The 23659-nt window shown below is 37.1% G+C and overlaps 1 protein-coding gene across 2 annotated transcripts; it reads left to right on the top strand.

Annotated features, from left to right (window-relative positions):
- Positions 1 to 1342: 1342 nt before the first annotated feature.
- PHF6 (PHD finger protein 6) lies at positions 1343 to 22343 on the top strand. 2 transcript variants are annotated; one of them, XM_005427832.2, is made up of 10 exons: positions 1343 to 1763; positions 1943 to 2044; positions 4959 to 5092; positions 5400 to 5443; positions 14421 to 14587; positions 14765 to 14908; positions 16150 to 16254; positions 17137 to 17270; positions 17925 to 18054; positions 18344 to 22343. In XM_005427832.2, the coding sequence occupies exons 1-9, from the start codon at positions 1626 to 1628 to the stop codon at positions 18052 to 18054; spliced, it is 1098 nt and encodes a 365-aa protein (XP_005427889.1). In that variant the 5' UTR covers positions 1343 to 1625; the 3' UTR covers positions 18344 to 22343. The 2 variants fall into 2 exon arrangements, with proteins under 2 accessions (XP_005427889.1, XP_014165310.1); XM_014309835.2 differs by having other exon boundaries at positions 1344 to 1763; positions 14424 to 14587.
- The last annotated feature ends 1316 nt before the right edge of the window (positions 22344 to 23659 follow it).

The following is a 23659-nucleotide window of genomic DNA, read 5'->3' as shown; positions in this document are numbered from 1 at the left end:
TCTTGTTTTATTTTTTCTTCAGAAGAATACAATATAATAATTCTTTTGTGTTTTAACACTTAAGGACTCCCTATTGCCACTGCAGAAGGGTGTGACTGGTTTATCCAGATTGGCACATTTTTTGTGCAAATCAGCAAGATCCGAAATCTTTGCATTCTTGTTCTGAGTGTGCGGCAGCGGCGTGGACTGCTCACAGTTAGAACAGAAAGCAAATGGAGCTGTTGGGAGGGCACAGGCTGGGGGACAGGACAGGCACCTTTAGAGCAGGAGCTTTGCAGTAAACGGTGCAGGGCCAGCAGTTCCAAGGTCTGTGAAAATCTGTTAAAGCAGGAGGGTCTGACAGCAGGAGCCGATGGAAACTTGAGGACGTTCTTTTGAGAGGAGTGAGTGATACCAGCATTATGAGCTTCTGACAGCACCATGCAAATTCCAGAGAGCAGCCGTGTATTTTCATGCAGATCTGTGCCATTGTAGCCCAGTCCAGATGTTTTGCAACCCTGCTCTCTTATTTATGGCTGGATTTTACACTTTTTTCCAACACAAATATTAAACCCTACAGTGGCTTTTCTTACTTAGCCGAGTCAAATGAAGAGAAAGGCTGAGGAGGATTTTATTGCAGTTGTGGCAAATTCTGATAGTAAGGCTGAAATCTCCAAAGTAAAAAGCTCTAAGAAAGTCTATTTGAAGAAGATGAGTTTTTTATTTCTTGGTAGATGTAGAAGCAAATGAACTTAACAAACTTCTTAATGCTGGGCCAAAATATTCATACACTCATTGAATATTCTCACTTCTGCACGAGCTGTGTCTGCTTGAGTTGAGCACTGTGACCTCAGTGTTACATTTTAAAACGTGTTGCTGGTAGCACTTGAAAAGTTGGTGATTCATACTGAATTTAATTTTAAGTTACTTTTCTGAGCTGAGAACAGCAGCTCTCGTGCACTTACTGAAACCTCTACTGCCAAACTAACTGTTGGTCACAGAGAGGTTTCCACTGCAGCACCTCGGAGAGATATCTAAAATTTTGTTCCTAATGCTGTTTGAGTAGCCACAAGATACCTCTGATACCAAAAGTGGTAATATTTTATCATCTCATCTCTACTCTTTACTCATGTGCTCTGGTGTGAGCCTTTACAGCCAAAACCTGTACAGGAGGCTGTGCTGAACTGTTTTTCTTTGCTTCTGTTTTTGAAGGAGTTCAGTAGAATGAATTTCATTGCATGTACATATATTTTTTTTCCTACAGATTCCTTTCCTGTAATAAATAACTATAAAAATAAGTTGCAGTAACTTTTTTCCCCCGATGATTCTATTGTATTTCACTTACTTCTTCTCAGTTTTCTGCTTTTGTATTAGCATCCCAAGTTTTATTTTAATTCTCAAACTTATTTTTGTAAAGAAACTGCTTTTTCTTGCTGAAAAAATTTCATTAAAATTTGGCCAAATACTGCCTCTGCCAGTCGCCTGTTTATTTGGCTATATTGAAGTAGCATAAAGAAAAGGGACAGATCACTTCCAAGCATCCAATACTATGTTAATTTGCCTTTTGATGTTAACATGCTGATTGCAGTTCTTTTTTCCTGTAGCATTGACAGGATTGCAGTGGCATTCTAAGGTCGTTTAAAATCATGACAAGCTCAGTCGGACAGAAGAAAGTCTCCTCCAGACAAAGGAAGTGTGGGTTCTGTCGGTCGAATAAAGATAACGAATGTGGGCAGTTGCTGATGTCGGAGAACCAGAAGGTGGCGGCACATCACAAGTGTATGGTGAGTGACCGGGAACGGGATGGAGCCGGGAAAGCGCTGCAAACACGTGGAAAAGCCACCCAGACTGGAATTGGCACACGTGATTAACCACTGCACTTTGGTGGGTTTCGTATCTATAAATTTCTCTATCTCTTATGCCCTTAAAAATTAAAATACAGATTTTGTCTCTGCAATTTTAGCTGTTCTCATCCGCACTGGTTTCTTCACACACTGATAATGAGAGTCTTGGTGGATTCTCTATTGAAGATATTCAGAAAGAAATAAAGAGAGGCACAAAACTGGTAAGTCCCTGTTTTGGCTCTTGAAAATTAAAGACAGTATTTTCATACCCTCCATAAAGTTTGCAAGGAAGTTGTTCAGTGTACTTAATATTTTCTGTTAGATTTCTGAAAGAAATTCACATTCTAGGCTCTTGGGAAGGGTGTTAATTGTGCCTTTACCAGAACGTGCGTTTACTGCCAAAATCTAGTTTTAACTACCAAATACACATTTTGCTCCCTTTATATTGATTTAAAAAATAATGCTGTGAATGTAGAGGGCTTTTGAGGTATGTGGGTACAGTAGTCATTGCAGCTCCACCAAACTAAAGAGATTGAGCAGCAATGACTTTTTTTTTAATTCTTGGAATTAAAAAAATCATAAGGATTTTTTTATTATTATTTATTTAGAACTAGTTGTTTTTCAGTTTGGGGAAATGAGTGAGGCTCTTCTTAAAATAATTTTACCAGATGATCAGTTCACTCCTCACATTAAAACCTTTCAGCTTGATTATTTAAAGCATTCTATGTATTTACCAGTTCTTGGACCACTAAAGGAAGTCCAAAGTATTGTAGAACTACCATTTTATAATAATAGTCTACAATTTCATCCACTGTTTCATTTGAATCTTTTCCCATCTAGGGAAATTCATTTGCTCTAATTAGCTGAAAGAAATAACTGTTCACCAGTCATTCATGTTGTTATCAGGACTTTCCAAAGACCCTGGTAGTAAATGAAACTAATGATCATAAAGAAAATACTTGATTCCTGTGTCTCTTAAAGGGTTTTAAAGGTTTTTTCTTTTAATGTGTTTGGTGGTTTCTCTTTCTGCTTCTGAATCTCTTTATGTTCCTTCTATTGCAATGGCTCCATTCTTGGAGCTCACCAGCTGTGCGTACCAGGCACTTTGTTCAGGTTTTTGTAGAAAACCTGGATCTGGTCAATCTCATGGATTCATAGTTCTGAGTTGGTTCCTCTTTGGAGAAAACATACAAGATAATTTTAGATCTTAACTTAGGTGCCTGTCTCTGTGGCTGGCAGAGGGCTGCAGCTCTGAATCACTCTCTGGAGGAATTCTTTCTCCACTGGCATGTGGGAAGTTTAAAGGTAAAGGTTTTTCATTAGCCCAAATCCCTTCTGTCAGATTTGCTTGCCCAGTCCATTCTCGGGGAGCACATTGAGCAAAAAACCCCAGAGCACTGGGTTGGGTGAATTTCTTGATGGCTTGGGCTCAGTTTGTGCTCCCTCAGGAGGTACTGCTGGCCAGGTGGGCTCTGACAGTGGGGACCTCATTACCAGAGGGACAGTGACAGAATGTAGAGACTTTCTGATGGCAATAGATCTGTCTGAGAAAAGGTGCTAGGTTCAAACCTTGGTAGGCCAGACACAAAACCTTATGAAGTCTAAATATTTGGAAGAACAAGTCACTGATATCTTAATTATTTAAATCATCTGTATTATTTCTAGTATCTGTGAATGGAAAGGTTTATTGCTTGCTAGAAACATGGATGAAATGTGTGTGCTTTGTTTTACAGACACATTATGGTGTTCATAAAAAGAAAGTTTTCTTTTAGTCATTTCTGGCTTTCAAAAAAACTGAGGTTCTGGCTGAACTTGATTGGCTGGATATATAAGCCTAGGCTTTTCTAAAGAACTTTGATCAGCAATTATTATATATAAAACCATAATGGATAACAGATTTATGAGATAAAATGCCCATAAAAATTAGATAACAACTAGGCAACAGTATATAACTGTACCATTTCAGAGCTTGCAGAGGAGTAAATGGAGATGATCCAAGGCTTTGACATTTTTACTGTTCAGTTGACTTCGTTAAAATTGAAAAACAGGCTGGTGGTATATTTGGTAACTTTGGTGGTATATTTTTTTGGCATATTTGAGAGTGGAAGGAGAACTTGACTAAATGTGTGCAGGGGAGAAAAAATGTATCCACAGAGATAGAGAGATATATAGATATATATATGTAGGGAATATCCTACATTGTATACTTAGATTTGGAATTGATTGTAACCTTTTGGGGGTGTTGGCAATATGCAGGATACAAACAAAAAGCTCCAGTTGTCTTGGGGGGGTGAGTTTAATGGGAAATCCTGGGATTTTGGGGAATATTAAGTCAGAAGAGAGCAATAAAGAAAAAACTTTGTGATACTGTCAATTACTTCCTTTCCTACCACAGTATAAGAAGGACCATGAGCAATTTAGAAGGCTAATTTAGATAGCTGCTGTTATCTATGTGTCTGATACAAGAAGAATTAATTAATGGGAAAGAAGAGCAAAGCAACAGACTCACTTTTAATCTTTTTTTGCAATATAAGTACAAAGAGCAAAATTTAGTTTAGTTGAAATAAATTAATTGCGTACCAAATATTTCACTAAATTCAGTGTTTTGGAAAGGACTTTAGGACATACGGTAGAAAAAAAATAAAGTTAGCTGCTGATGCTGAGGTAAATTTGCAGGTTGTCAGTATTTCTGACTGCAGGATTCATTCTCAAATGGGTGTCATTTTTTTCCCTCTTGCATTTATAACATAATTCAGAATTAAAAAGATACAATTATGATTTTGACTTTTCTGAAATGGTTGGTACAAACGACTGTCCTTGTGAGAGGGACATTCAGGTGAATAGGTTTGTCACTTTCATCAGATACATTCCACAAAAATAAATTACTTATATTCTTCATTGAGTTGATAAAGGTGGTTGAGTTGATAATGCATCTGATGGTTATTGCCCTGTTGCACACTTGTAACAAAATTCTTAATTTTATAATAAATTATGCAAAACACCTGAGAGCAGGAAGAGGAATACCATGTACATAAATCCATTTGTTTTGTCACTAGGAGTGGTAAATATATTATTTTTGAACTCAGCACAATTCATGTTGCTTTTTGTTTAGTATTTCTTTCTTTTCCTTTCCAGATGTGCTCTTTGTGCCACTGTCCCGGAGCGACCATTGGCTGTGATGTGAAAACGTGTCACAAGACATATCACTACTACTGTGCTTTGCATGATAAAGCTCAGATAAGAGAGAAACCTTCACAAGGCATTTACATGTAACTATTATTTATTTGTTATGTTTATTTTTTAATTTGTATTTTACATTCTTTGTTTAAAAAACAAACAACAAAGCAAAACAAAACCCCACTTTGGAATCTAAACAAAACTGTTGCAAAAAATTCTGATTATGATTGTGGCATTCAAAATAGTGATGTGCTAGAAAAGCATATTTTCACTGCAAGATTTGTGTATCAGTGAGTCTTATAAGTGGGAGAAAAATGTACTGGCATTTAAATTTAAAAGATGAGTAAATAATCTGTGATTCGTGACTGACTTGACAGTTTTCAACTACTTTGTTTATAGGATTTTATGTCGAAAACACAAGAAAACTACGCATAACTCTGAAGGTAAAATTATTCAATATAAATTTTTCCCATTGTAGAAAGATACTTGGTTAAATTTAATTTTTCTGGAGAATATAAGTGTTTTCAGTAAAAATTAGAACTACATATTTTCGAAAAACAATGAGTTTGGAAGTCCGTCTGATTTCTGTATTTTCTCTAAAAATTATTGATTGAGGTGGGAAAAACCCCCAACCATAAATTTTAGGATGTTCAAAAGATATGATACTCCATAAAACCAAAGTTTGGGTAGAAGTTATACTTTCCCTTCTTGGAAGAAGCTGGCTTATATTTGTAGTTAAGTATTCACAATATTAACATCTGAGATTTTGTCAGATAACAACTGATTTCTGCTAATGTTCCTAAATATTAATTATTTTTTGTACTAGTAAATAGAGTTTAATTCTTGTAAAAAGAAACACCCAATGGTAAATGAAAAGGGTTGTGATGAGTTCACTTAGAGATAAGTTTCTGAATCATATTATTTTAAAAAAAATTTACGGATCCATTCACTAAAGCTTTGCAGAAAAGAACAGTGAAATGCCACAAATGTAGATATATTGTGTGGTCTGTTAAAATACTTGTGCTTTTGTGTTTTTATTAAGTATTTTTCTTTTTTTCTACTGTATCTGAATTTGGGTAAGCAAACAGTTGGTAATTTACTTCTTGCATTGTTTTCAACTGAAATGTCCTCAGATTTAACTAAGGAGGAGTATGCAACTGTTTAGGGAAAATTAAACATCATAAATTACTTCAGTCTCTATGCCAAATGTATTTTTAAGATAATGTATTGCTTTTTATGCTACAGGTAGTAAACTTTTTAATGGTAAAGGTTTGGATGTTATTTCAGTGTTCAGAAAGATTCTGAAGGCAGCAGAAAATACCAAAGAAAATGTATTTCTTTTTTTTAGTCTATTTACATCATTATTGTTGTGTGCCTATATATAAAACTCTAATTTTACTCTTACTGGGTTTAAACAAGAAAAAGAGTATCTATGTTATAATTAGTTCTCCAAAGAGAAGAGGTCAAGTTATCTTGTGTTTGTTTAGGGGTCGCTTTGTGAGTTAGCAGACACAGAGTGTTAAAGACATTTTGAGTCCAGAGAGATTAATCTCTTTAACTGATATTTTAAAATAATCTTTTATACTTGCTCACAAATGTCTCAGTGTTTGACATGTGTTTAGAAATGCCTCCAATTCTGCATGGAACTCAAAACCAATGAATTATTTTTTCTGCTTGGGATTCCTTGCAGGATCTGAACTTGTGCTTTTCTTTAAGAGTTTTCAGAAACCATTATCTCCAATTTTACAGTGTAATTTTCTAGCACCAAAAGCTTTTAAATTTTATATAGATATATTAGGAAAAATTTGTGAGTTTTTTAAATTAAATGTTGATGATGGTAGTTTATTAAAACATTCATCTAGACTCATGAAGAACCTATTAGATTGTGCATTTCTCCTCTTCTGCCCTCAGTGTCACTCAGAACAGCTGAGGCCAAAGAACCTGATAGTACATTATCTAGCACTTTGCACATTTTTTTGTTTGAAATATTTACGTCTGTCATGCTTTACACTTCTAGAAATAGCTTTGCACTTCTAGAACTATATGTAGCTAAACTTCACATTCCTGTTTCCAGTTCTTTATTTAATACTTCACTGAAGTTCCAGTCAGTGCTCTTTCCCAAAGAATATGTTTTCTTTTTAGTCCATACAGTTTTGGAAACTTTACCCATAAAATAATTGATATTTACAGTTGTGGATTTAATAAAGCCAGGAGCTGGGGCTCTTTTGTGGTAGACCTCCTTTAAATCAAAGAAAAGTAGAAACACATATTGCATATGCCTGATACAATGCTATAAGTAATTTCCATAGCTATGGTATTTTGCCACATTGAACACTGATTAACTTTAGCAGACAGAAATTACAGGGTGGTTTTCAGAGTTTCAGAATAGACTTGGGAGGTTTTTTCCCTTAATACTTGAATGCTGAAGTTTGCTAAGTGAAATGACAACTGGAAGGTGTTGGATGGTGAGATTAAACTTTGTGTTTGTATTTTGTTTGTTTCTTGATGAGAATGTGAATGTCAAGGAAGCATTTAAATGTGAAAGAATGGTGGTGTGTGAAACCAGATAACGGACTTGGCAGAGGAGAGTGACTTGACTAGGCAGGGAAGCTAGATGTTAACACAGTGGCTTTCTTGGTTTTTTTTAATCTTGTTTTAGTTTCATTTTCATTAATCTTTGCTTAGCAGTGTTTTCCTAACAGAACAGTTAAAGCTTATCTGTGGTTCTGTCACCCAGTGTGGGTGCAGGGAGGTGCTGGAACCATCAGTCCTTTTTAATGGAAACTTAACTGCTCCTTCTCTGGGTTGCTTTTGGGTTGGGGATTTTTTATTATGATTAATTTGTTGCAGTTTTTTTTCTTGGTCAGTTTAAAACATCTGTGGGTTCTTACACTTGGTTCTTTGTATCCAGATTGAATTGTTCCAGTCCAAGTATTTTTATTCTGTCACTTATATTAGTAGATGTTCAAAGAGTTTTTACGAGTGTTTGGTTTGCCCAGAACAATTTATTTTCTGTAGGCAGCACTGCTGCATAACAGTGAGATTTTTCCTTCCCTTCCCTAGAAAATGGATGCTTCTGGGGGCATACTTGCCCAAGTCTGAGATCTGGCCCATGCACCTTTGTTAGAAGTTCTAGTTTAAAAAGACTGTCTGTTAAACAATTAATAATAGTTAAAGAAGATCTCTTGAGGCTGCATGGAAATAATGTTGAAGCACCTATGTTGGGATTAAGTTACCTACTAAGACTTAATAAAAAGGACCTCATAGATGTTTTTTATTGCTGTTATGAAATTCAGGTGATGTGAAGATTCATCAGACTTGGTATCTACTCATCAAGACAAAATTAATGAGTGATGGGAATTATTTTTTCTTCACATGACAGGACTTGAACTACCTTCTGCTTTCTTTGAATATGAAAATGTGGAACATAGCAGCCGAGTACTGTGCTCTTAAATTCATTATCTGTTTAAACACATTGTTGGGTTTATCTAATTTATCTATATGGCCTGGTATTTAGGTGACATAGAATAGGAAAATTATATTTCTCCTATATTTCCTTTGTGTAATTCAGAGTGACTTTTCTATGCTTTGTTCCCATTAACTGGGAAAAGGACATCTAGGTTTTTGGCTTGCTGTTTACAAATGTAACAAAATAACTGAACTTCAGGTAACAGCTTCATTCAGAATTTTAGGCAAGCTAAGTTTTCAGTACCTAATAGGTTACAGGAATTGGTGCCAGTGCTTTCAAATGATCACAGCTAACCATTAATTGAATTAGTGTTCCGTTTGATACAATTGCATTTATTCTTTTTGAAGAATGAAGTATTGTTGAACTCATGTTTTGGATCTGTTTGTTGGAATTTATTCCAATGTACTGGAAATAATTGTTGAAAAATGAAAAAAACTGGCCTCTCTCAGTTCCCTGCAGGTGAGGCTGCCCTGCCTGATGTGTTGAATTTTAAAAAAATTCAGCTGATGAGGAATAGCTTAATATAAACTAAGATAAGAATGTAATTTTATCTGTTACACAGTGGTATGACAAAGACTAACAAAGAGCTGTGTGACTTCTCTTGTTAATGTTTAAAGCACATGCTTGAGAACTGTGGGGTCAGAAAATAAAATGTCTGTAATTTCTGTTGTAGCTGTGCTCAAAGCCTCAGGGAATTATGTTTCCACAGTGGAAATGAGGATATTCCCTGTCTTAGCATCTTTTTCATGTCAGTGTGAAGATCAGACATGGAATCTGTGCTTCTCACACTGCTCAGTAAGTTGAGTCAGGATGATATTTCTCTGAGACACTGTAATCTGTAGTGCACTGAGTACTTTCCCAAAGTGCTGTGAAAACCAGGCAGGAAAAACATCTGCAACTTTTTGACATTCTAGTTAGGTAACATTCTGATTCATCTTTGATTCTTCGAGCAGTGTTTGTTCCCTGTTGCATTTTCTGTGGCCTTGGTCCTAGCACACATTTGCCTCATGCTGTTTGCAGTAACCATCAGGTGTAAATGGTTCTGTAATGTTGCACTTTGGGGTCCTTTGGATTTTGATGGTGAGAAAGTCTTCCCAGGCTCTGCTAACTCAGCCTGCCTGGCTCTGGGTGTGGCATCAAATGTGTACCTGGTGTTCCCACAGGAGCACTTGGTCCAGGCAGGAATTAGCAGTGTCCCATTATAGACTAACGAGGTTTTGTGCAGAAACTCCAAGGTTTTCTTATGGAAAACCACAAGGCTAATGGAAAAGGAAAAATGTAAAAGTCATGTGGTGAAGGGTTTGTCCTGTCTGAGGAGCTGTCCTGTGGTGTTCTGATTCTTCCTCCCATCTAGGAAAGGTGTTACACGGAGAGGCTCGAGCTGCTCAACAAATTCATCAGCTTTGTGATTGTGCAGATAAGCCAAGTGCATCATCTGTCTTCAGTCTTTGCCAGTGTTTCTTTGCTTGAAAATGTGGTTAAATTGTGTGGTTAGTAAGGACTATTTTATTATTTTTCTGCGTTAAATGTACTTAAATAAATAATCTCAAATACCTCATAACAAGTAACTTCTGGATGAGAGTCATCAGTTCCTTCAAGTGTCTGGGGCTTTTGGAAAACAGAACATATTAGTGGCAGGACCTAAGGGGTAACTTAATTTTTTCCTCTCAGTTCTTACTTTAATTTAAATATGTTTAATGTAACTTGTTCTTTTTCCATTGAAAAAGATAACACAAAAAATATATTCAGCATTTTTGTCGTTAATTTCACATCATCTGCTGGTAAAAACTACTATTATTTCATTATTAGTTTACCTGATTTTGTATTTGTTTGCAAGGGGGCTTATGCAAATCCCTGTTTCTAATTATTGCTTATAGATGCATCCACATTTTTAGTATTAACTGTGGGGCCAATAAGGCTCTTTTGGGGTTTTTTTGATGTTTCTTTCCAATTTAAAACAGTGATGTTGGCTCATATGGGTTATTTGGTTTCAGCCATCGTTTAATGAGATTTTACTCTAGCACGCTGAAATACTCTTTTCTTTTTCTGCTATATTCTATTTCTCTTCTAAAAATCTAGTAAGATTGATTTTGTTCCTTGAATTTTTAGTTTCTCTTTTATCCCAAATGCACTGTAAAACTTTACCTGCATATGTGTGATTTCAGATTTATATAGCAGCATGCCTCAGCCCCTTCAGCATTCAATGCTTTGGCTTCTTTCTATGTCCAGTTCTACTTGCAGATATATTTTGCCAGTAGTTTTAGTTTTTATCTTCCTCATACAAAATCAGCCTGCTTTGTTTCTGGCTCTCTTACTCTGTTGGTTAAGGTACTGTAGGATGTAAATAGAGCCATATTTATTGTACACATCCTCTTTTTACATGTTCTTTCACAACCTTTAAATCACTTAATTCTTTATTACTTTGCTTTAACCTGGCTTTTGGAAAGGGGTTCCATGTGTATTTCAAGCTGCTGCACTATGGATCAGTGATTTCTCAATCTCTTCTCTGCCAAGCCTTATTTTAAACAGCAAAACATCTTGATCCTTTTTCCTTCTAGTTATGATCAAAGGAGAATTTTTAGATTTCTCTCTGAAGCTGAATCTCCCTGTTAACAGTTGATGTAATACAGCATTTTGCTAGGGTTCCTTCTGTGGTACTTTGGATTTCTAAAATGCAAATTAGGAGCTTGTTGCTACTCATCTGAATTTACAACATCCTATTCCTAGGTGCTTTTCAAAATGTAGATTGTTTCTTCTTGATTTCTACCCTAACCCCCCCTTTCTCAGGCCATGTTGTGTATTGGGCTCTTTTCAGTTCTAGCATTTAGGGACTTCTGAGAGAAGCTCATAGAAACCTCCTTAGAACTTTAGATAAAGTTGTGTTGAGAAATTGTCATGATTTTAAAAAGCAATGCAGTAATGGGATATGGGATGGGAAGTAGCTGAAGAGGGAATTCTAGGGAATCTCAGGGGATTCAGAGGTTGGGTGATATCCATGATAAAGCATCACCTGGTCAGGGAGGAGTTGAACAACTTTTTGTGTTTTCCTTAGTTCAAGCTGACATGAGAAGTTGGAAACACCCAACCATCAGATGCCAGGGACACAGGGTAAGCTGGCAGTGGGCTTGAGGGGAGGGATAGGGCACCCACCAAGCTGTAAATTAAACATGAAGACCATGCAGGGCAGATGTGTTTGACACTGGTTACAGTCCCCCTGTTCTGTTCTGTTCTGTTCTGAGAGTTCAGGGTGCTGTAAAAACGAGAGGAGCTTTAATGTTTCAGGTATCAGGCTTGGAGGATGGATGTGGCAGAGCAGATCCTCACATCTTGGTGCTGTTACTCTGTAGGTCCACATCACTTGAAGTAGGAGATGTAAATCTTCAAGGAATTGTATTTTAGTGAAGGGGTGTCATGTAGCATCTGGGTTTTCATGTGTGACCTCTGGAAGTTGTAGTTTTGAGCACAGAAGAGGAGTTCTCCTTTAAGGAAAGCTGTGCATTCTTCATGGTTTTTTATTATACACTGAAACTATCTTTTAAAAATACAGCATTTTTACTCTTCAAATATTAAATATGGTAATAATTATAGACTAAAAATAGCACTTAAGAACTTTTTCTATTAGGAGATTGACACTTCTTCTAAGAAATTTGTTTTCATAAGGTGTGCTTGGTTTTTAGCAGTTATAACTCACTTCTGGTTTTTTAAGTGGGACTGTAAAGAGTTCAGGACATGCTTTAATGTTATTGTAGAAAATAAGGGCGGACTGAAGTGGAAAGCATTTTGGCTGATAAAATTGACAAGGATCTTTGGAAAAAATAAAGAGTGGCAGTGAATGGACTGTGTTTTGTTTCATGAAATAGTAGGGAAGTCCACTGAATTATTTTGGAAGGAATACTTTTAACTTCTTACTGATGTCATTTAAAGGCTCATGGATTCAATAGTCACACACTGTTTTTCTAGAATAATCATCTATGATTTCTGTAAAGGTAAAAATAGAGACAAATAGTCACAAATTTATTTGAATAATCAGTGGAGAGTTCATGTGATGAACAAGATAAAAAGAGAATTCTTTTTGAAAGAGGTTTTCAGATTGCAATAAAATTTGCTATGTGCAGTCTAAGATGTCAGTATCTAAATTGCATAATCTTGTTTGGGGAATTTAGCAAGTGGTGACAAATGAAATATAATGTTACGTAGGAAATACTGAGAGGAAAATGTAAACTGTATCGTTTCATTACGTCATCTGTGTCATCATTTATTTAGTTTTTAGGGTTTTTTTCAGAGTAAAATAAATGGTGCTTTTGACATGTAATTAGAAAAGAGTAGTTTATATATTAAAGTATAGGGATGTTGTAGACAGACTGATGTGTCTTACTAGCAACTTGGGCAGATCTGTATATAGCTGAATAATCTGTAAGTTTAAACCAAAATAATTTGCAGATCAGTATAAATTTCAGTATAACCTGTTGTGGTGCATTTGGATGAGTTTTCTGTCCTTCCTTAACTGAGCAGAAGCTGTAGCTTTCCTTGGGGATTAGTGACAGATACAATGGATGGAGCTGAGCAGGATGTCCTTGTGTGCCAGGCTGGGCCAGGCCTTCAGTTGTCTTCTGCTCCCACTTGGTGGCTGTGGAATATGTTCAGCACTTGGACTTCAAGTTTTGTGCAGTTGAGGCTCTGTTATCACAACATAGAAATGTGATCTGAGTTTTATGTGATAATAGGTAAGAAAGACGAGTGCTGGCAAGGCAGCATTTAGTCTCCCGCTAAGATGTCCTGTCTGGACACTAAAACAATATGGCAATATCCATCAAGTGGATGTTCCAGGTCTTTACCATTTCCTTCTGTTTGGGGGCTCATACTGATGTTTGTGGTTTGGGTTTTGAGAAGTCCTTCAGCGGGGTCTGTGCGTGTTCTTTAAACAAGTCTGAAATAGGTTTGTGGTTCAAGCAGGGGTGGGTGCTCCAGATTAAAGGGAAAAAAAGGAGGCTGCTTCTGTGAGTAGGAAAGTTGTTAGTGACTGCATAGAGCTGGTTGTTAGATGTAATTATCAGATACAATTTAACTAGATCTTATTGGACCCAATCTCAATCTTGTAGAATTGATCTGTGTCTTCTCTAGAGCTATGAGTTGTGCAAAGGCCAGTGTGCCCAAAGGCTGGGCTCAGCTCTGTGCAGTCACAGCTCAGCTGGCATTTGCAAAGGAACTTGTCAGGCCTCTTTGGCATGTCTGTATTAAAAAATGTGTTCTTGTGTTCCTAATAGTCTGTAAATACTTGATATGGGATGTTGTCAGTGGGGTTGATTTCCTCTGAAGTGGAGGCTGGTTTTAGCTGCAGATCTAAAAATATTCGGTAATGACATAAAATTGTAGATTTGTTTCACTGAAGGCAAAATACTTTTCAGTTTTAAAGCTTGATGTTATAACCCAAAGGATGAATTTTTTTCTTAAGTCAACAGGCATCAATTAATAAAGCAAGGAGAGAAGTATTATTTGGGTTCACTGGCATACTATCAAGGGCAATTTACATTGGAGTTATGCATCTTAAAATAATAAATTATTAGCATATTTCATGGGTGAAAACACTTTCCAGTTTCAGTGTAGATTAAATGAATGTTATTTTCAATGAGGGTAAAGATGTGTGTCTGAAGACACATTTTAGGTCTGAAAGTAGAAGTTGTAAAAAACAATAAACCTTCTTATGTTATAAAGATGCAAAGCTGTATGACATAAAAAAGTAATGCTTTCAGGATCTTCAATTGCATATTTGTAATAAATGGGGAAAAGGTGCTTTTTTTTATTTCTGACCAAAATTCAGAAAATACAACTTGTGGTTTTTCTTGTCTGGTGTTGGTGGGTTGTGGGTTGGTTTTGGTGTGGGTTTTTTTCTTAGTTTTTTTTTTATAAAATTGTGGAGAATCTTATTTAATGATGTTTTCTGACTTCTAAAGCAGATTTAGAAGAAAATATCAATGAACATGAATTGGAGCCTTCACCTCCCAAAGGAAAAAGGAGGGGTCGTAAGGGAAAGCCAAGAAAAACAAATTTAAAAGGGCAATCAGAAGACACTAGATCTACGTCCTCACATGGCACAGATGAAATAGAAAGCAGTTCCTATGTAAGCAGTAAATATGCTAAACTTCTTAGAAGACAGAATTGCATATTTCTTCTCTGAAATAAAAGTTTTGTTAAAATTTGCATTTGTCTGAGCCTCCAGCTGGTGGCCACAGGCTTTTAAAATTGCAACCTTATTTGTATCCCAGCAGTATATTTTAGTAAAATGTTTTTCTTTCAGAGAGACAGGTCTCCCCACAGAAGCAGCCCCAGTGATACAAAACCTAAATGTGGATTCTGTCATGCAGGTGAAGAAGAAAATGAAGCTAGAGGAAAGCTTCATATATTTAATGCCAAAAAGGCTGCAGCACACTATAAGTGCATGGTGAGTAACAGTATTGTTGTTAACCAGTCTATTCTGTGAATTTTGTCTGAATTGCTATTTTGGATTTTCATACAGTACCCTCACATGTAATTATGCTGAGTATTGTCTGTATGCTGACGATCTTAAGCACTGAAGTGTTGCAAAGTGAGCAATTCATTTATTTTCACTGCAGGCAATATGAATAAAAGTTGGCTTCATGCTAAGAGATGGAATTAGCTCAGGGAGATGCTTTAGCTTATTAAAAATGCTCCCATAGTGTCTAAATGCATATGAAGTATTTAAAAAGAAAAACAGAAAACAGTTTTAACTAAAAGAATCCTTTCCAAGAACAAAACAACTTCACAGGCATTCAGGGACAATCTGAGAAGAATCCATGAACTTTGTTCATTTTCTGACCTGTGGATTCAGGCTGTGTGAGTTAAGTAGAGCGTGGGATATGGAAGTTCCAGAAAGCTCTTGCCTTTAGATGATCACATTTGTAGAACTGTCAGCCTGAAGGGGATCCCATTGCAAAGAACATGAGCAGATAGTGCCATGAGTGAGGTGGGGCTTTGGGTAACAAAATTCACTGGTTCATGTTGTACCTCAAAATGAATAAATAGTCCAGGCAATCTGTGGAGTTACTCATTGGCTTTCTGTACCCAGCCTCACTAAACAGAGAGTTGGTGTGTGCCAGCAGCTTGAGTCTTACTCTAGCAAAGCTCTTTGTTACTTTGTCTATCTGAACTTCAGTTTTAAGGCAGTTAAAGCTGAATATAACAGGATGATGGTGGAAGGGATGATATTCTGTTCTCCATTTTCATCCCTCAGGACTTCACAGCTGTGTTGACATCAGGGTTGAACCTGAATTACATATATGTCACAGGGAAGAAAATAGAATATTCCTAAAACGTTGAGTAGTGCAATTGATAATACTTTCCATTTGCTACTTTATATTTTCATCCTATCATTACTTCTCGTCTACTCCTCTGTCTTTTAAAAGAAATTTCTCCAAGGCAACAACTACTCTAATTAAAGCAGTCAGGTTGGGATCAGAAGGAATGCTTTAATTGCTCAGCATAGGGTTTTTCCTAGTTTGTTGGTAAAGCACTTGCTGTCTGAGATCACAAAACAGGATGTTCAGTGCTCAGTTATTCCTGTAGAAAAAAAAAATTCCAAGCATCTTGGTTTGTTCATCTTGAAGAAAGACGTTCATCCAACATCTTTGGACCTGACATTACTTTGACTTGCTTGTTTTACAGTTGTTCTCTTCTGGCACTGTCCAGCTAACAACAACTTCAAGGGCAGAATTTGGTGATTTTGATATCAAAACTGTACTTCAAGAAATCAAGAGGGGAAAAAGAATGGTATGTACCTGCAGAATGTGGTGAATGTGTTAGTGATCCTGCTAACACTGTGTAGCTCTGCCTCCTTCCTTTTGTGGAGCAATCTTTTCCATCTCTTTCTAAACACAAAATTAAAATATATTGTTACTTGTGGGAAGGGCAGCCAGATAGGAATCACCTTAATATGAGTGGTATTTGGGCTTGTGGTATTTGGGATTCTTTATGACAATGTACATAATTGTTGTGATCACAGAACCATATGATTCATATTAGCCATGCTGTAACTATAAGAGAGTAACAGCTTTGTTCCTGTGTTACTAAAATCACACTATGTGGAGCTGCACATAAAATTAGAGAATATGCAGTTCTTGCAGTGAATATATTCTCTGAAATTGGAAACAAACCAGTGTTTCCAACTGTTTTGGTGTTTCAGTAGGAAAACATTTTAAGATCTTAGAGATGGGGATGCTGGTAAAACATCACACTGTATTTTATTAAAACTTCTGATGTTTTCAAAGTGCTAAGAAATGTGTAGGGGATCAGACAGATAATAAAAAACTAGCAACATTGTTCCTTGAAAAAAATAATTTAAGACTCTATATATTAGCATCCTAACTTCAGCAGCAATAAAATGGCCTTGGACATGCAATAACATGTTTTGCAATCATATAGCAATTTTCTGTGCAACAGACAGGTAAATCCTAGTGTTCATGTTTTGTGGGTTGGTATCTTACAGTTTATGGTTTACCATGTCTTTGATTAACTTTTCATTGGAAGGATGATCTGCCAGAGGAATTACTCTGTTCCAAAATGTTAGCCATAAATATGAGGAACATTAAACTGAGTACTAAGAGAGAATAGACTGAGATGCTAAATGTTGCTGTTCTTCTTTCCCCTGCACAGAAATGCACACTCTGCAGCCAGCCTGGTGCTACTATTGGGTGTGAAATCAAAGCCTGCATAAAAACATACCATTACCACTGTGGAGTAGAAGACAAAGCTAAATACATTGAGAACATGTCACGAGGAATTTATAAGTAAGGACCTATGTAATTGTTGAATCTACTACAAAAGTAAAGATATTTCATTAAACTTTTTCTGCCTGACTTGGCTAGTCAATATATTCTTAAAAAAGAGGATATTTCTTAGCTTAAAATAGTATCTTTAAGTAGTTGTTCTTTAAGTAGTTGTTGACTTTACGAAACATTTCAGTTACTCTGCTAATTTAAAATTTCTGTACTGTTGTAAATAGGAAAAATGAGAAAATTACTTGACTTGTATTAGATTTTCCTTCTCCAGTAATCTGTAATTTAGATCAAGAAAATTGATGTCATGATTCCTCCATATTGATGTGTTTGTAGCTTCCTTCAGGGGCTTTTTGGACCCCACAACTTTCCATCCTTCCTGAGAGCTGTGGCTTGGCTGCAGCTGAGCTGCCGTGCTGTGCCCACGAGAGGGCATTCGCTGAGCAGTGAGAGGCAGGTCTGCAAAACTGGGATTGCTCACAGTTTTGTTGACTGCTCTTCACCCCTGTTTTCCTTCTCAGTTTAACTGATGCTTGACTGGAAGCTGTGAATGATTTAAGAGTTTGCAACTGACTTTGTAGCACATCTCAAAACTAATTGAGAGATAAGTCAGGTTTGGATGGATATTTTCAGTGTAAATCCTCACTGTTCCTTTTATTGTGCTAGACTCTATTGTAAAAACCATAGTGGAAACGATGAAAGAGATGAAGAGGATGAAGAAAGAGAAAGCAAAAGCCGTGGCAAATCAGGCACTGACCATAATGACATTCCTCAGCAGCAGCTCAATGGAAACTAGGTATGGAAGTTACTCCTGACAGATCTGTTACCAAGACTGAAACGCAATATACAATTAATGTAGTTTACTGCAGTGAAGTATTTAAATCTAGTGTATGCAGAGTACTTTTTATTGGCATACTGTAGAAGAACGGGGAGGATTTGTTGTTTTTTAAATCCGGCTGACTTTGTAACAGTGTAAGAAGGGAGGCCCTCATTTCTATTGCTAAATGTAGATGTAATGTCAGAGCTGTGAAATGCTTTTCTGTATGATTTTAAATTTACTATTGTTTTCATCATTTTTTAAACAGGTTCAAGGGACAGAGTTATAGAACTGGGAATGGCTAAGACATCATAACTACTAACTCTTTTAAATTGTTTTCTAAAAATCAGAAAAGGGTTAGTAACTTTTTACTACCCAACTCTGTTAGAAATTTCATTGAACTGCCTGAAACGTTCATGTGTGTGAGCCTTCAGTAAGTGACAGAGTTTTACATGTCAATATTATGTAGTTTGTAGTCTGCAGTGTCTGGAAAAAAATGAAACACTATATAAATGATATGTAATATGTACAGTGTCAAAAGTTAAGGCAGACATTGAAATGAAGTAAGATCTATATTTCTGGACTGAATAAAAACTTTAAGATTTGGAATGTGTAAGTTGTTTAGTGGATTCACACAATGAGGGAAGGTCTTAGCTAGTTTAATTAACAACATGGACAAGTCCTTGATGGCAACGAGCTGGTACTTTGTGAATTTTGCATTTTCTTCCTGCACGAGTTCCGGAGGTCGTTGATGGCAGAGCCGCGCTGGTCTGGCTCGGGCAGCAGCATTAGGAAAGGACTCTGTGTACACCAAGCACGCTTGAACATTTCAGGTTGTTCCTGTTGTGATTGCTCATTCCGCCCGGCATTGTTTGCGGGAGATTGACTTGAGCAGCTGTTGGTTCTGAGCTGTGAGCTTTAGAACTCATGCCAAAGGGCTGTAGTTCATTCTTTCCCCAAAAACCCACCTCTTTCTGTGTCTTGATTTACAAAGAACACTTCACCAAGTGTGATTAAAACCCTACTATACAAATGTTTGGACTTTGCAGCCCAATCTCTTTTACTTCAGAGAGTTACAACTCTTAACTCACTATGGAATTTAGCCACCATATCTGACGTCCATACCTCAGGTGTTCTCTGTTGTGTGGAACACTTCATGTTTTGTCAAGAATGTGCATAAAGGTCCCATATTCTGTAAGAAGAATGAGGAAGCAACCTTTTTTGCTAGATTGGTATTTATTTTTTAATCATATGACCACTATATGGGAAAGTTCACGTATCATCCTTATTGTTTTAGTGATTTTTTTTTCCTTTTTCTGTCAAGTCAACAATCACATCATGGAATTCTACTTGCTAGAATTTGATGTTCCTTGAGGGAACGCTCAGATCTAGGCTATACCAAACCTAAAGAACAGTCCTCTGACTGCGTTCAAAACACCTTGTCATTTCTAATGGCTACTGGCTTCTTCAATTGGTCTGTTAAAGCACATCCTCAGACTTACTTAAATAAAACCAAAAAGCTGAATCTAGTCCACATGTTTGTCTGTTCCTACCGCATCACCTTATTGTTTGTTTAGGGTTTTGACTTGTTTCACTCTGAACTCCCAACAAAACTTCTGGATTTGAAGGAAGGAAACAAGCAAAAGACACTGATTTGACTATAAACTGCTACAGTTCTTCTGTGATTGGTATTGCAAAAACGGTTCATATGTAACATGAGTTTCTGTAGCATTTTTTACTTGTATTTTTAAAAGATTTAACGTGTGTCATTTGTCTTCTTATGCATTCCCTTAATGTCTTGAGGGACTCAATTACTGTATATTGGAGTTTCTAACATTTTACCTGTTAGAATTCAATCAATTCTGTTTGCTTTCCTGGAGAATAATCCTGTTTGGAAAGAAATATTGCTGTGTACAGAAAATATTCAGTTACTGCTCTAAACATGATGCCATTGCTCATTTTTATTTTGTATTTGTAACTTTCAAAATTAAAAGCGTGACTTGAATTGCAATGACAGATCGATTATTGAAATTGTCTATCAAGGTGTTTTGTTTCTCCTAGAACATGAAGATTTTTCAGCCACTCAGAACAGTTTTAGAATGCAAAATAGCATCCTTCAGTATTTAAATTACTTCAGTTTGTGCCTCAGACATGGCCCTCCCATGGAAAAAAGGCACTTTGTTTGCAGCTACTGTATTTAACTAAGTTTGCATGGGGTAGATCTGCCAGCATACTGACTGTACTTGAGACTGAGCTCTAATTCATTGTGTCAGTGGCTTAGTATAATATTCAATCCAATAACTCTCCTGTTATGGATAAATTAACCCATTCCTTGCCTTGAAGAACCAGAACAGCACTTTACCTTCGGGTAGCAGAAAAGCAAGTAGCTGGTTTCCCTGTTGCCCCTGAGTGCTGAAATGGCCTGGTGAAACTGTCATCAATTCAGAATTCATGGAAGCAAAGTCAAAAGCAAAAACCTTTTCTTACAAGCCTCAAATTTGTCATAACTGACTTCAACTCATGTATGCTGGGTAAAAGTGCCTTACAATGTAAAAATTGTATTTATATATTCCCAAGTAGCATCACCTGCTGGGGAGTAATTCTGTCGTGGTGTTAATATTTAGAAGAAATGTACCTCAGCAGTGTATTTACTGTACATCTCTTACGTCCTTAATTGTAGTTTTAAAAAGCATGACAATGTATCATAGTATACAACATTTACATCGTTTTTTTAAAAGACAAAATACTGCCATTACTGTCTTTTTATGTGTATTTTAGCTTGGAATTTCAGACAGTCTCTCTGAATTTTTGGGGGTTTGTTTTGGTTTGCAGGTTTTTTTTGGTAAAGCAATGTAATCTTTGCAAGCATATATTGAAGATTATTCTGGAGCATCTACTGCCTTCCCAGAAATGTTAGAAGTAATGAAAGTGCTCTATAGGTGAACTAGGTATGTTTAAATTAGCTAGTTAAATTAATACAGTCAATTTGTTACTGAGATTTTTTTTTATTAGGCACCTTCTACTTTCATCTCACAATCAGAGAATTCAATGTCATGAATTCAACAAAACTTGTCTTAAAAAACTGGTTTCACTTTAATTTTTTAAAATTTTATTTGATTATTGTTACTTTTTGCCTTTGGGCATTTCTTTTGCTCGCAAGAGGATTGTGTGCTCTTTAAGATGCCTGGAACCCTCTGAGAAGGGAGGTTTCTCCCCAGCACCTCTCCATTAAGAGATCTCCCCAACTCACTGTGGTCTCACAGATCTGTGGTTCTGCTATTCCCAGAAGGACTGTGCCAAGGAAGGACAGGCATCACAAGGATCCTGTTCAGATATCTCGAGGATACAGCTGGTGCAATGCCAGAGTCCCAAGGTCAATCCCCCAGAGCAGTGGCTGTGCTGTCCAGGGCAGGGGGGAAGGGCTGGTTCAGTGTCAGTGCAGCTCCTGAGCACAAGGTGAGCAGAACATTGCTCCTGCAGCACGGGCTGCTCCACAGCAGGCTCTGTGATAAGGCTGTAGTAGGAGCCACCCCTACACTCCACGAAGTCTCAGCTTCATCAGGTACAAAGAGCTGTGCTGATCTACAGTGCTTTGAGTCTGCCAAATCTGGCCCTAAAATGTAGTGTAATGGAAGAGTTTGTCTCTTACTCCTGCCTACAGGAAAAAGAACTTCATGCTAAAACAGAGTGAAAAATGAAGAGGTGATAATCTATTTGAAATATCAGACTTATCTGACAGGTGATAATCAGTGCATTCCAAAAATATTAATACGCTGAATCAGATTGACAAGAAAATTAATCCTCATTAGATTAAATTAATCTGAAGAGAACCAAAAGTGCATGATAGCAATTAGTAACTCTTCTTCCATGTCACCAGAGTCAGATTCCACTATATTAGTGATGGAGGTGAAAAAACAGAACACAGCCCTTGTTTTATATACTTGGTGAAGCAGTTCCTGCACATGCATATGTATGCACAGCCATTAGTCTGCAGTGACATCTCAGCCCTTAACGAATCCTGGAGAGCTGTTGCTTGTCAAAGCACTCAGGTTAGGCCAACGTTTGCAGCTTTTGCTCTAGCATATATTTACATTAGGTGTAAAGACAAGGAATGTATGGAAGAGGGTAAATGCATTCCTATCTACAATGTTATGTATATTTTGTTCCTGTTATATTGGCTTTACTTCCAAAGTTGTAGTTTGCAGTATTAGTTTCTTTTTATTGGTATCCTTGCATATATATATTCAATAAATGAGTTATGAATTTCATGCTTGCATATCTGTCCTTTTTCCAAAGGTATAACTTCTGAAACTGTCATTTTAATGCATAAATGCAGTATTTCCTATTGAGGTTACAGGCCCAGGAAAACATTTCCAGGAGAGGTGAGAAGGCATCATGCTTACAGTGTGGCACTTGGTGGTAACTCTGCCTATCTCTGTTCCTAACTCTGCACTGGGTAAGCTGCTTTGGATTTACCACTGCTGAATGCAAAGTGACTGACTTGCTGGAGGTTCCTTTTCTCACCTTTCAAGAACTTTTTTTTTTCCAAGAGTGAATTAATTTAGACTAAGAGACCAAGGGAATGCAGAGTATGTCTTGGTTTCAGCTGGGATAGGGTTCGTTTTCTTCTAGTAGCTGGCACAGTGCTGTGTTTTGGATTTGGTGTAAGAATACACTTGATAACACACTGATGGTTTAGTAGTTGCTAAGTAGTGTTTATACTAAGTCAAGGACTTTTCAGCTTCTCGTGGCTAAAGGACACAAGAAGTTGGGAAGGCACAGAGCCAGGAGAGCTGACCCAGAGGGATATTCTCTACCATATGGTGTCATAAACTGGGGGAAAGCTGGCTGGGGCTGCTGCCTGGAAACTGGCCAAGCATCTGTCAGCAAGTGGTGAGAGTTGGATTGTGCATCACCTGATTCGTATATTCTAATTTTTTATCATTATCATCATCATCACCATTCTTATTTTCATCTTTTTCTGCTCCATTAAACTGTCCTTATCTCAACCCATGTGTTTTCTCCCTTTAACTCCTGCAGTTCTCTCCCCCATCCTGCTGGGAAGAGCAGTGAGTGAGCTGTGTGGGGCTGAGTTACCAGCTGGGGTTCCAAGACAGTGCAAGTGAAGCACACTGCAGACATGCAGCTGCATCCAGGATGCACTTTGGAACCACAGAAATGTAGCATAAGAGATTAACAGAGCAAAGGATCACTTGTAAATCACTGGATTTGTCCAAATATGTAACTCCATACAGCAAAACAGTGATACCTGTCAGTGATTTTAAAGTATCAAAGAAATGGGCTGGGAAAACTCCATAGGAGAAAAGGCACTATTGCCCTATTGATGAAGACTTTATTATTATGTCATCATCTTAAACAAGGAGATGATTTAATGAGCAGAGTAGGTAATTACTGGGACCTGAGAACAATTATACCCTTTCTGCACAGACTTAGGAAGAAATTGTTGAGCATCATGAGTTGCCAAATGATCAGATCTTGTTGATGAAGTCATAGAATCATGGGTTGGACAGGACCTACAAGGATCATTGAGTCCAGCTCCTGGCCCTGCACAGGACAACCCCAG

The sequence above is a fragment of the Geospiza fortis genome, unplaced genomic scaffold, assembly GCF_000277835.1.
Source record: "Geospiza fortis unplaced genomic scaffold, GeoFor_1.0 scaffold874, whole genome shotgun sequence".
In the NCBI taxonomy this organism is placed as follows: Eukaryota; Metazoa; Chordata; class Aves; order Passeriformes; family Thraupidae; genus Geospiza; species Geospiza fortis.
The sequence above is the reverse complement of the archived record's forward strand: the minus strand, read 5'-3'. Positions and strand labels throughout refer to the sequence as shown.

Coding starts and splice junctions, on each gene's coding strand:
- PHF6 (XM_005427832.2), top strand. CDS start 1,626: ATGACAAGCTCAGTCGGACAGAAGAAAGTCTCCTCCAGACAAAGGAAG. Junction 5,093..5,399: donor CCTTCACAAGGCATTTACAT/GTAACTATTATT, acceptor CTTTGTTTATAG/GATTTTATGTCGAAAACACA. Junction 5,444..14,420: donor AACTACGCATAACTCTGAAG/GTAAAATTATTC, acceptor TGACTTCTAAAG/CAGATTTAGAAGAAAATATC.